This window comes from Saimiri boliviensis, chromosome 4 (genome assembly GCF_048565385.1).
Source record: "Saimiri boliviensis isolate mSaiBol1 chromosome 4, mSaiBol1.pri, whole genome shotgun sequence".
Taxonomy (NCBI): Eukaryota; Metazoa; Chordata; class Mammalia; order Primates; family Cebidae; genus Saimiri; species Saimiri boliviensis.
Window position 1 is genome coordinate 85,111,834 of NC_133452.1, and position 12,955 is coordinate 85,124,788.

Sequence of the window (12,955 nt, forward strand, 5' to 3'; positions counted from 1 at the left end):
TGGGAGTTCAAGACCAGCCTGACCAACATGGAGAAACCATGTAATATACCAAGTAATATACCACTTCATGAAAAATCTAGAAACCTTACAATTTAAAGTGTATTATTGCAAGAATTCAAGGAATATTGAAATGAGAATATTATAACCTCTAAACCACTAAAAATGATACAAGAATATAGTTTACAAGTTAATAGGCTGGAAACTGTGATTCACGTCTGTAATTCCAACACATTGGGAAACTGAAGTGGGTGGATCACCTGAGGTCAGGCGTTCAAGGCCAGCTTGACCAACATGGTGAAACCCTGTCTCTACTAAAAATACAAAATTAGCTGGGCGTGGTGGCACATGCTACTTGGGAGGCTGAGACAGGAGAATTGCTTGAACTCAGGAGGGAGAGGTTGCAGTAAACCGAGATCACGCCATTGCATTCCAGCCTGGGCAACAAGAGTGAAATTCTGTCTCAAAAAAAAAAAAAAATGGCACTCTTATAAAATGGGATTAGTACTCTAAAAAGAAGAGGCCAGAGTAACAGTGAAAAAGAGCCCAGGATCATATGGATTCAAAACTAATTCTACCAGAAATGCAAAGAGGAGCTGGTATCATTCCTTCTGAAACCATTCCAAACAATCAAAAAGGAGAGACTCCTCCCTAACTCATTTTATGAAACCAGCATCATCGTGATACCAAAACTGGGAATAGGCACAACAAAAAAGAAAACTTCAGGCCAATATCCCCTATAAACAAAATGTGAAAATCCTTGATAAAATACTGGCAAACTGAATCCAGCAGCACATCAAGAAACTTACCACCACGATCAAGTTGGCTTCATCCCTGGGATGCAAGGGTGGTTCAACATAGGCAAATCATTAAACATAATCTATCACAAAAAAAGAACCAATGACAAAAACCACATGATTATCTCACTAGATATAGAAAAGCCTTTGATAAAATTCAACAACCCTTCATGCTAAAAACTCAATAAGCCAGGTACTGATGGAACATATCTTAAAATTTTAAGAGCTATTTATGACAAACGCACAGCTAATATCATACTGAATGAGCAAAAGCTGGAAGCATTCCCTTTGAAAACTGGCATAAGACAAGGATGCCCTCTCCCACCAATCCTATTCAACATAGTATTGGAAGTTTGGGCCAGGGCAATCAGGCCAGAGAAAGAAATAAAGGGTATTCAAACAGGAAAAGAGGAAGTCAAATCGTCTCTGTTAGCAGATGACATGATTTTATATTTAGAAAACCCCATCATCTCAGATCAAAAACACCTTGAACTTATAAGCAACTTCAGCAAAGTCTCAGGATACCAAATCAGTGTGTAAAAATCACAAGCGTTTCTTTACACCAACAATAGTCAAGCAGAGAACCAAATCAAGAATGAACTCCCATTCACAATTGCTACAAAGAGAATAAAATATTTGGGAATACAACTAACAAGGAATGTGAAGGACCTTTTCTTGGAGAACTACAAATAACTGCTCAAGGAAGTATGAGAGAACACAAACAAACGGACAAAAATTCCATGATCATGGATAGGAAGAATCATATCCTGAAAATGACCATACTGCCCAAAGTAATTTATAGATTAAATGCTATTCCCGTCAAGCTACCATTTACTTTCTTCACAGAACTGGAAAAAACCACTTTAAATTTCACATGGAACCAAAAAGGACCCTGTATAGCCAAGGCAATTGCAAGCAAAAAGAACAAAGCTGGAGGCATCACACTACCTGACTTCAAACTTGTTTGGTTACAGTAACCAAAACAGCATGGTACAGATACCAAAACAGATATATAGACCAATGGAACAGAACAGAGACCTCAGAAATAACACCACACATCTACAACCATCTGATTTTTGACAAACCTGACAAAAACAAACAATGGGGAAAGGATTCCCTATTTAACAAATGGTGCTGGGAAAACTGGCTAGCCATATGCAGAAAACTTAAATTGGACCCCTTCCCTACACGTTATACAAAAATTTACTCCAGGTGGATTAAAGACTTTGATGTAAAACTTAATTCCATAAAAATCCTAGAAGAAAACCTAGGCAGTACCATTCAGGACACAGGCATGGGCAAACACTTCATGACTAAAACACCAAAAACAGTTGCAACAGAAGCCAAAATTGGCAAATTGGATCTAATTAAACTAAAGAGCTTATGGTCAGCAAAAGAAACTGTCATCGAAGTGAATAAGCAACCTACAGAATGGGAGAAAATTTTTGCAATCTATCTGACAAAGGTCTAATATCTAGAATCTACAAGAAACTTAAAATTTACAAGAAAAAAACAACCCCTTGAAAAAGTGAGCGAAGGATATGAACAGACACTTCTGAAAAGAAGACATTTATGTGGTCAACAGACATATGAAAAAAAAAAGCTTATCATCACTGGTCATTAGAGAAATGCAAATCAAAACCACAGTGAGATACCATCTCATGCCAGTTAGAATGGCGATCATTAAAAAGTCAGGAAACAACAGATGCTGGCGATGCTGTGAAGAAATAGGAATGGTTTTACGTTGTTGGTGGTAGTGTAATTAGTTCAACCAGTGTGGCAGTTCCTCAAGGATCTGGAACCAGAAACACCATTTGACTCACCAATCTCATTACTGGGTATATACCAAAAGAATTATAAATCATTCTACTATAAAGACACATGCACACATATGTTTATTGCAGCACTATTTACAATAGCAAAGACATGGAACCAATCCAAACACCATCAATGATAGACTGGATTTAAAAAATGTTGCACATATATACCGTAGAATACTACTCGGCCATAAAAAACAGTGAGTTCATATCCTTTGCAGGGACATGGATGAAGCTGGAAACTGTCATCCTCAGCAAACTAATACAGGAACGGAATACCAAGCACCACATGTGGGAGTTGAACAATGAGAATACATGGACACTGGGAGGGGAATATCACACACTGGGGTCTATCACTGGGTAGGGGAAGAGAGGAGGAAGAGCATTAGGACAAATTCCTAATGCATGCAGGGTTTAAAACCTAGATGACAGATTGATGGGTGCAGCAAATCACCATGGCACATATATACCTAAAACAAACTTGCACGTTCAGCACATCCATCCCAGAACTTAAAGTAAAATAAAAAATAAAATATAGAGGCCTAAGAAAGCTGCCCTTTCCCTTTCCCTCATGTGAGGATGCAGTGAGAAGATACTGTCTATGTGGAATGGGTTCTTATCAGGCTCAGAGTCTGCTGCCACCTTGATCTTGAACTTCCCGGCCTACAGAACTATGAGAAATCAATTTCTGTTGTTCATAATCTACCTAGTTTATGGTATTTTTGTTATAGCAAAGTGAATGTACTATGACACCACCCATATGCATCTCCTCAAATCATACTTAATCTTTGAATAAAGGCAATACCAAAGTTCATACTTTGACCTAACACAACATAACTATCCTGCATACAACCAAAAATGAACCAACCCTTTCCTCAAAAGAGGATGCCAAATCCTTGGGTGATGTTTATTCTCACTGATATTCCTAAGCTTAAACACTGTGATGTAATGTTAGCAATACTTAAATACTGTGGTGCAGAATCAGTATATCTTATGTTATCTGATAAGGTGATAAGGAAGAAAATTATATTTTCTGATATTTGCAAATGGATTTTTACTTATATGTGTATACATATTAATAGAAAATTAAGGAAGAAATGCTTATGACAATTACAGTCTTTTCTTTAGTTGATCACATGGTCATAGCTGGTATTTATAACTATCTTTTTCCATGACCCATTCCATATCCTCTTTGCCCTCAACAAGTATCTCAGATGATTTTGATTCTTTACCTGGTGAGGGTGACTCAAACCTTCCATCCTGAAGTCTGGGCCATTAGTAATCCTGTTTGAATTGGATTGTTGTTTTCATTAGCTTTAATCACAGAGCATGGTAATATTAAGAGCTACCCTAAGGGATTTCAGACATACTCTCTCACATCCACTATAGTGTAACAGTTTAGTTTCCTCTTGGTAGTCAGGATCAGTTTTTCCCAGCCAGCACAGTAACTCCTTTCTTGGCCTGCTAATTCAGAGGCATGTGATGCCCAAAGTGGCTAGGTGGCAGTCTTAATTTCCTGTTCAGTGGGTTTATTAGTGTTTCTCTGGATGGAAACATTCTTCCCTTTGGAATACAGACCTCTAGACAAGCAGAGCATAAAGTCACAGGGGCAGAAAGGATAAATTTTGATAGTGTGTCACTATGGTTGTTAGTAATGGTGCCATTCTCATTTCCACTCCTTGATTCCTACACCTATGAATCCTGACTATGAGAAAAACAGTACCATTTTTTGGACACTGATGAAGAGCATATACAGCCTCCTGAAGAACCTTGCCTCAGCTTTGCAGGATATTGCCACTTTGCTGGTACTGTAACTGAGTCTTCAAAAGTATGTTCCACTTTTCTGTCAAACCAGTTGCTTCAGATTTTGGGAAGCATTGTAAAACTTGTGAGTTTCATGAGCATGGGCTTATTCCTGTACTTTATTTGCTGTAAAGTGAGTTTCTTTATCAGAAGCAATGCTGTGTGGAATACCATGATGGTAGATAAGGCATTTTGTAAGTCCTTGAATAGCAACTTTGACAGGAACACTGCATCCAGGGAAGGCATATCTAGATCCAAAGTAAGAGTCTATTCCAGAAAAAAAAATACATTGTCCTTCCCATGATGGAAGCTGTTGAGTATAATCAACTTGCCACCAGCTTGCTTATTACCCTGGAGAATGGTGCCTCACTGGGGACTCAGTGTTAGTCTCTGCTGCAGATTGAACACTCAGCAGTGGCTATAATAGTCAGGCTGGCCTTAGTGAGTGAAAGTCCGTGTTGCTGAGCCTATATTTAACCTCTATTCTGCCACCATGGCCACTTTGTTCATGAGCCCATTGGATGTGATGGGGTGGCTGGGCAAAGAGGCTGACTCAGTTTGTCCAGTGTGTATACATTTGCTTCTTTTTAAACTCCTTCACAACCTTTCTTTCATTTGTTCCATAACATTTTCCTTTAGTTTCTTTTGTCCTTTATATTCTTTTCATGGGCCATTTTGTCAGCTATCTGCTAAGAGCTGGTGACCTTTATATATTTACTACAAACTGTTCCTCAACATATATTGAACATCAGCTCAGTGTCAGGTACTCTTTTAGATAATTGGGTTATATGCAATGATCTCTGATCTTATGAAATTTACATAAATTATTAAAAATTATTATTATTTTGAAAGAGGGTCTTGCTCTATAGCCCAAGCTGTAGTGAACTGACATGACCATAGCTCACTGTAGCCTCAACAGCCTGGGCTCAAGCAGTTCTTTCCTGCCTCACCCTTCCAAGTAGCTAGCAGTACAGGCATGCAGCACCATGCCTGGCTTATTTTTAAATACAAATTATTAAATTCTGTAAACAGTAATAAAAATTTGTAAATTCCAAAATATGCTAGAAAATTATTACTGTCTTGGGGTGGGGGAAGTAGGTAGAATAGGGTAAAGAGGAACTGAGAGTGCTGAGGATAGGTATAGCCAGTTTGCATTGTTAAGTTGGGTGATAAGGATAGCCTCCATTGAGAAGGTGAGTTTTGAGCAATAATCAAAGGTGGTGAAGCAGTTAGCCATGAAGAAGTCTGAGGAACGGTATTTTGTGGCTGGCATGTTCAAGAATCAACAAGGAGACTTAGGTCTAGAGTAGAATGAGCTAGGGAAAGAATGGCAAATTGGGAAAGGAAGTTAGTGAGGTAATGGGTTTGCAGGGTGCTAAAGGACGTCTGCTATACTATGAGTAAAAAGGTTAGCCTTTTGAGGTTTTTGAACAAAAGAGTCACATGATCTAAACCATAGTTTCAGAAAGACTGGCTACAATGTTGAGAATAGAATGTAGGCTGGGAGAACTCTTAGGTTACTATCATAATAATCCAGGCAAGAGATGATGGTGATTTAGATCTAGGATAATAGCAATGAGGGTAGTCAGATTTTGGATATATTTTGAAAGTAAAGCCAACACAATTTCTTCATGTATTTCACATGAGTGTTAGAAAGCTTTCAGAGAAGATGAGTGTGTTAGTCTGTCCTTGTATGCTGTAAAGAAATACCTGAGGATGGGTAGTTTATAAAGAAAGGAAGTTTAATTGGCTGATAGTTCAGCAGGTGTACAAACATGGCACCAATATCTGCTGCCCCGGTGAGGAAGCTTACAATCATGGTGGCAGATGATTTGGGAGCAGGCCCATCACATGGCAAGAACAAGAGCAGGATAGGAGGGAAGTGCCGACTAAATCCTGCATCAACTTAGAGCAAGAACTCATCACCAAGGGATGGTGCTAAGCCATTCATGAGGGATCTACCCCATGATCCAAATACCCAGCAGGACCCACCTCCCACACTGGAAATTACATTTCAACATGAGATTTGGAGGGGACAAACACCCAAACCATATCAAAGAGAAACCAGCAAGGAAACAGAAAAGGAATGAACAGAGAGATAGGAGGAAAACTGTGAGAATATGATAGACGAAAGTCAAGGAAAGAAAGTATATTGAGCTCTAGAGACTATCTCCTGTGTCAAATGTTCTAATAGGTAAGATGAGGTCTGAGAATATACCATTGATTTAGCAATGGTAATTTCCACATTGCCAAATTAATTTTATCATGTCTAAAGTTAAACTCTTTGTCTTCCACATGTTTACTTTCTGGGTTATGTCTATCTAATGGCCTAAACATTAGAATCCGTGCATCTCTTACTCAGAATTCTGTGCATTTTCAGCTATTCTAGGGAATGAAAATCAATTCAAAAAGGCTGGTAAGATTGTTGAGTAATTTTGCAAGATTGTTTTAAGTTGTACTGAGCAGTTTGAGTTTTATTCTATAAACAATGAAAAGTTACATTGTTTATAGAAGGTTTATATTTACAAAGATAACTGTGGGTCATAAATGACTCTAGAAAGAAAAAGGCCATAAGATACAGACACAAAGAAAAGTTTCTGGAATTTCCCTATCTTACTATTTTTAGGATGAGTGTTACATTCCCTTACTTATTTGCTGTGTGTCATTTCCCTTGGTTATTCAGTACTGCAAGTCAAAGGATGAAATCTTTCTGCTAACTTATTTACTGTTAAACTAAATCTATAGTTGTGTTTTCATCTCTTTTAAAATAGGGATTAACTCTCTTCAAGTGTTAAAGAAAACTGCTATTTCAGCAATGATGTTAATGTTTCAGGGATATTAATTAAGTTTATGGTTCTTTATTCTCTGAGATATTTAAGAATATTACTTGGCTCGGCATAGTGGCTCACACCTGTAATCCCAGCACTTTGAGAAGCCAAGGCAGGCAGAGCCCTTGAGGTCAGGACTTCAAGCTTAGCCTGACCAACATGGTGAAACCCTGTCTCTACTAAAAATACAAAAAAAAATTAGCCGAGCATGGTGGTGTGTACCTGTAGTTCCAGCAACTCAGGAGCTGAGACAGGAGAATTACTTGAACTTGGGAGGCAGAGGTTGCAGTGAACTGAGATCACACCACTGCACTCCAGCCTGGGCGACAGAGCAAGACTCTGTCTCAAAAAAAAAAAATTAGCTGGATGTGGTAGCAGAAGCCTGTTATCATAGCTACTCAGGAGATGGGGTTTCACCATCTTGGCTCGGCTGGTCTTGAACTTCTGACCTTGTGATCCACCTGTCTCCTCTTCACAGAGTGCCGGGATTACAGGCATGAGCCACCGTGCCCAGCCATTTTTGTATTTTTAGTAGAGGCAGAGTTTCACCATGTTGGCCAGACTGATCTCAAACTCCTGACCTCATGATTTGCCAGCCTCATCCTCCCAAAGTGCTGGTATTGCAGGTGTGAGCCACTGCGCCCAGCTGAGACTCTGTCTTAAAGAAAAAAAAGTCTTTTTTAATTAAATGTTTTCTATGTAACCTAAAAGTACTTTATATTTGGTTGAAAATATTTAGATTTCTAAGTAGCTATTTCACGGCTTTATGGGATATAGATCTAATTATGTCCAATTTCTACAGGTATCTTCTCTTAATGGATCTCCAAGATAGAAATGAAAAACTCTTTTATCGAGTGCTAACATCTGACATTGAGAAATTCATGCCTATTGTTTATACTCCCACTGTGGGTCTGGCTTGCCAACAATACAGTTTAGTGTTTCGGAAGCCAAGGTATGTCAACTTTTATTTTAAATGCAACTTGTGTCTTTATTTTTGTAAGTTTTTTTCAGTAATTTAAAATTCTGTATTATTATTTTAAAGTTGACAATGAAATTGTATATATGTATGAGGTACAGCATGTTTTGAAACATGTATACATGGTGAAATGGTGGAATCAAGCTAATTAGCATATGCATTATTTCACATTCTTATCATTTATTTGGGGAAGTACAATAAAATCTACTTTTAGCAGTTTTCACGTATATAATAAATTATCCTTAGCAATAGTCACTAGGTGTCTTGAACTCATTCCTCCTGTTTAACTGTAATTTTGATCCTTTCACCAGCATTTCCCTAATCCCGCAACCCGCTGCCCCTACCCTTCTCCTATCCTCTGGTAACTGCCATTCTACTCTCTGCCACTATAAGTTTGACTATTTTTGGGTTCCACATACGAGATCATGTGGTATTTGTCTTTCTGTGTCTGGCTTATTTCACTTAACATAAGGTCCTAAAGGTTCCTCTGTATTGTTGCAAATGACAGAATTTCCTTCTCTTTAAGGCAGAGTGGTGTCCTGATGTATATATGTACCACATTATCTGTATCCATTCATCTGTTGATGGACTCTTAGCTTGATCCCATATCTTGGTCATTATGAATAATGCTTCAATGAACATGGGAGTGCAAATATCTCCTAGACATAGTGATTTCATTTCCTTTGGATACATACCCAGTAGTGGTATTACTAGATCATATGGTAGTTCTAGTCTTAATTTTTTGAGGAGCTTCCATACTGTTTTCCATAATAGACGTACTAGTTTACATTCCCACTGAATAGTGAATAAGAATTTCCTTTCCTCAGGATCCTTGCCAATACTTATCGTTCATCTTTTTGAAAATAGCTGTTCTAACAAGTGTGAGGTATATCTCACTGTGCTTTTAATTTCAGTTTCTCTGATGATTAGTGATGTTGAGCAATTTTTCATATACCTGTAGGTCATTTATATGTCCTCTTTACGAACTGTCTATTCTGGTATTTTCCTCATTTTAAAAACAGTTTATTTCTTTTGTTGTTATTATTTGAATTCCTTATATATTTTGAATTAATCCCTTTTGAGGTCTATGGTTCACAGATATTCTCTCCTATTCCATAGTTGCGTCTTCACTCTGTTGACTGACGCCTTTGTTATGCAGAGCTTTTTAGTTTATTATAATTCCATTTGTTTATTTTTGCTTTTACCTATCCCACTGGGGTCATATCTAAAAAAATCATCACCCAGACCAATATCATGTAGCTTTTCCCCTAAATTTTCTTGTAGTAGTTTTACAGTTTCAAGTCTATTCAAGTACGTATTGAGTTGATTTTTTAAAATATGGTGTGAAGTAAGAGTCTAATTTCAGTCTTCTGGCATATGGAAATCCAGTTTTTCCATCACCATTTAATGAAGAGACTGTTGTTTCTCCATCGTATATTCTTTTCACTTTTGTAAAAAATCAGTTGACTGTAAATGGATGGATTTATTTCTGAGCTCTCTATTCTGTTTCATTGGTCTTTGTGTGTGTGTGTGTTTTTTTAATCCTGGTACCATGCTGTTGTGATTACTATAACTTGAAATACATTTTGAAATCAGGTAGTATGATACCTCTAGCTTTGTTCTTTTTGTTCAAGATTGCTTTGGATATTTTGGGTGTTTTGTGGTTCATATGAATTTTTTGATTATGTTTTTCTATTTCTGGGAAAAAAAAGTCATTGGAACTCTGATAGAGATTGCATTGAATCAGTAGATCTCTTTGGGTAGTATGGTCTTTTTAATAATTCTTTCAATCCATGAAATGGAATATTTTGCCATTTATTTGTGTCTTCCATTTCTTTTATCAATGTTTTATAGTTTTCAGTATATAGATATTTCAGCTCCTTGGTTAAATTTATTCCTCAGTATTTTGTTTTTTGGTGGCTATCATTATTATTATCATTGTTTTGAGACAATATTATGCTATCTAGAGTGTAGTGGCATGATCTCAGCTCACTGCAACCTTTGCCTCCTGGGTTCAAGTGATTCTCATGCCGTAGCCTCCTGAGTAACTGGGATTACAGGTATGCACCACCACACCCAGTTTATTTTTGTATTTTTACTAGAGATGGAGTTTCACCATGTTGGCAAGGCTGGCCTCGCACTGTTGGCCTTAAGCGTGCCTGCCTTAGCCTCCCAAAGTGCTGGGATTACAGGCATGAGCCACTATGCTTGGCCTTGGTAGCGATTATTAATGGGATTGCTTTTTTGATGTTTTTGGATAGTTTATAGTGTATTTGAAACATTACTGACTTTTGTATGTTGATTTTGTATCATACAAATTTCCTGAATTTGTTTATTAGTTGTAACAGTTTTTTGTGAAGTCTTTAGGGTTTTCTATATGTATGATCATATTGTCTGTAAACAGAGACTATTTAACTCTTCCTTTCTAATATGGATGCCTTATTATTTTTTTCTTTCGCTTGCCTAATTGCTGTGGCCAGGACTTCCAATACCAAATTTTCTCTCTAGATTTAAGATTTGGCTAGGTGCAGTGGCTTATGCCTGTAATCCCAGCACTTTGGGAGGCCAAGGTGGGTGGATCACAAGGTCAAGAGATCAAGACCATCCTGACCAACATGGTGAAACCCCATCTCTACTAAAAGTACAAAAATTAGCTGAGCATGGTGGTGTGTGCCTGTAGTCCTAAGGTACTCGGAAGGCTAAGGCAAGAGAATCACTTGAACCTGGGAGGCGGAGGTTGCAGTGAGCCAAGATTGCACCACTGCACTCTAGCCAGGCGACAAAGCGAGACTTCTTCTCAAAAAAATTTAAGATTTAAGATAATGGAAAGTATTTCTACGTCAGTTTGGGTTCCCTTTTACAGATAGTAAATGAATTTTTTTGTTGTTTTGAAAGAAAGTAATTGGCCGGGTACAGTGGCTCACGCCTGTAATTCCAGCACTTTGGGAGCCCAAGGAAGCAAATCGCCTGAGGTCAGGAGCTCAAGACCAGCCTGGCAACATGGTGAAACCCCATCACTACTAAAAATATAAAAATTGCTGGGTGTGATGCTGGTCACCTGTAGTCCCAGCTACTAGGGAAGCTGAGGTAGGAGAATTGCTTGAATCCGGGAGGCGGAGGCTTCCGTGAGCAGAGTTTGCACCACTGCATTCCAGTCTGATGACAGTGAGACTCCCTCTCAAAAAAAAAAAAAAAAGTAATATTGATGATAATTAAACTTACCTTTGATATTTGCTAATTGCCACTATTATATATATATGTATATATATATATATATATATATATTACAAGTTAAAGATTCCAAATTTTTCTGAAATGAGAATATTACTTTTTAAATTAAGTCAAAATTAAATGATCTTAAAGTAGCTCTTCTGTTCTTTTCCTTAAGTGAACTAGTATTCACTGTTGAGGTGCATAAAATATAGAACACAATTTTTCTGGCTCTATTTATTCATTACATTAGTTTCAATACTTTATGAAACCAGAAACAATTGAAATAAATAAATAATAATACTTTTAACAACAGTGACAACAAAAGGTCAAGTTGAATATGTCTGTGCTACTTTTGGCTCTGAATTTAAAGATAAAAAAAGAAATGTTTAAACTGTATACTGCAAATGCAAAAGCCGATTGAAGGAACTGTCCTTAAAAGGAATATTTCAGAGGCATTATCTGAAAGTTAAATTGAATGTGGATTTCATGTAGCTGTATTGATGTTGTGGTAATATTTATCATACTTGTGCTGCATTACCCTTTGTATAAAGAAAAGAGTTGGCGACATCATCCCTTTGTATAAAGAGAATAATTAGATAAGTATCTATAGAAGATCTAAGCTACATTAAAAATATGTATTGATACATATTAGATGTGCATATTTTGGGGGTATATGTGATAATTTAGTACATTCATATAATTTGTAAAGATAAAATCAGTGTAATTGGAATATCTATCACTTTAAATATTTATCTTTATGCTAGAAACATTTGGATCATCTTCTTCTAGCTATTTTGAAGTACACAATAGGATTTATTTCTTCTATCTAACTGCATAATAAACTACGTTAATAGCACACATCCATGTTATATTGATATGGAAGAACAAGAGTTAGAATTTACTGTTGATTATATTGCAAAGAAATTGTTTTCTGGATATATAAGAATATTGTTTTAACTACACAAATTAGATATTCATTACTGAAAAAAGTCAGAAACAAATATTCAGAAGGAAGGAACTTAAAAAGGCCTAATGTTGTCATACCAAAAGATCCTGACAGACACAATACAATTTTCCTTATAGATGAAGGAGTTATACTGTATAAGTTATTTCTTGCCTTACTGTAGGCAAGAAACCTACACTATATTTCTTATAGATGAAGGGATCATATGATGTAAACTATTTCTTGCCTTACTGTCTTCTCTGAGGAATGTATCATAAACATCTGTGCATGTCCAAAAATATATTTCTACATAAAGAAAGAATCTTAATAAAAGCATAACAAAAGACTATTTTAAATTCAAGGATGTTTATTGAAATTCTGTTTCTGTGAGATACTAACAATGATAAGAAATGTAGAAGAGCTTAAATGAAATATTTGGGTTGAAGTTGATTGAAATCTCAGTAATAGTTTTTTTTTATGGCTGAGCACAGGGGACTTTATTGATGGTACATGACAATATGGGGCTCTCTAGGCTCCTCTCTCTTCAGGGGGTCTGCATGGAAACTGTGAGGAGGGGAGAT

The 12,955-nt window shown here is 36.9% G+C and overlaps 1 protein-coding gene across 2 annotated transcripts in view; it reads left to right on the forward strand.

Moving 5' to 3' along the window:
• The window catches only part of ME1 (malic enzyme 1), a 194,834-nt gene that overhangs the window by 23,531 nt on the left and 158,348 nt on the right, over positions 1–12,955 (forward strand). For both annotated transcript variants that reach the window (XM_010333832.3, XM_003922971.4), the window contains one exon: positions 8,045–8,194. In XM_010333832.3, the coding sequence (XP_010332134.2) occupies positions 8,045–8,194 (150 nt within the window). The remainder of the gene's footprint in view (positions 1–8,044; positions 8,195–12,955) is intronic.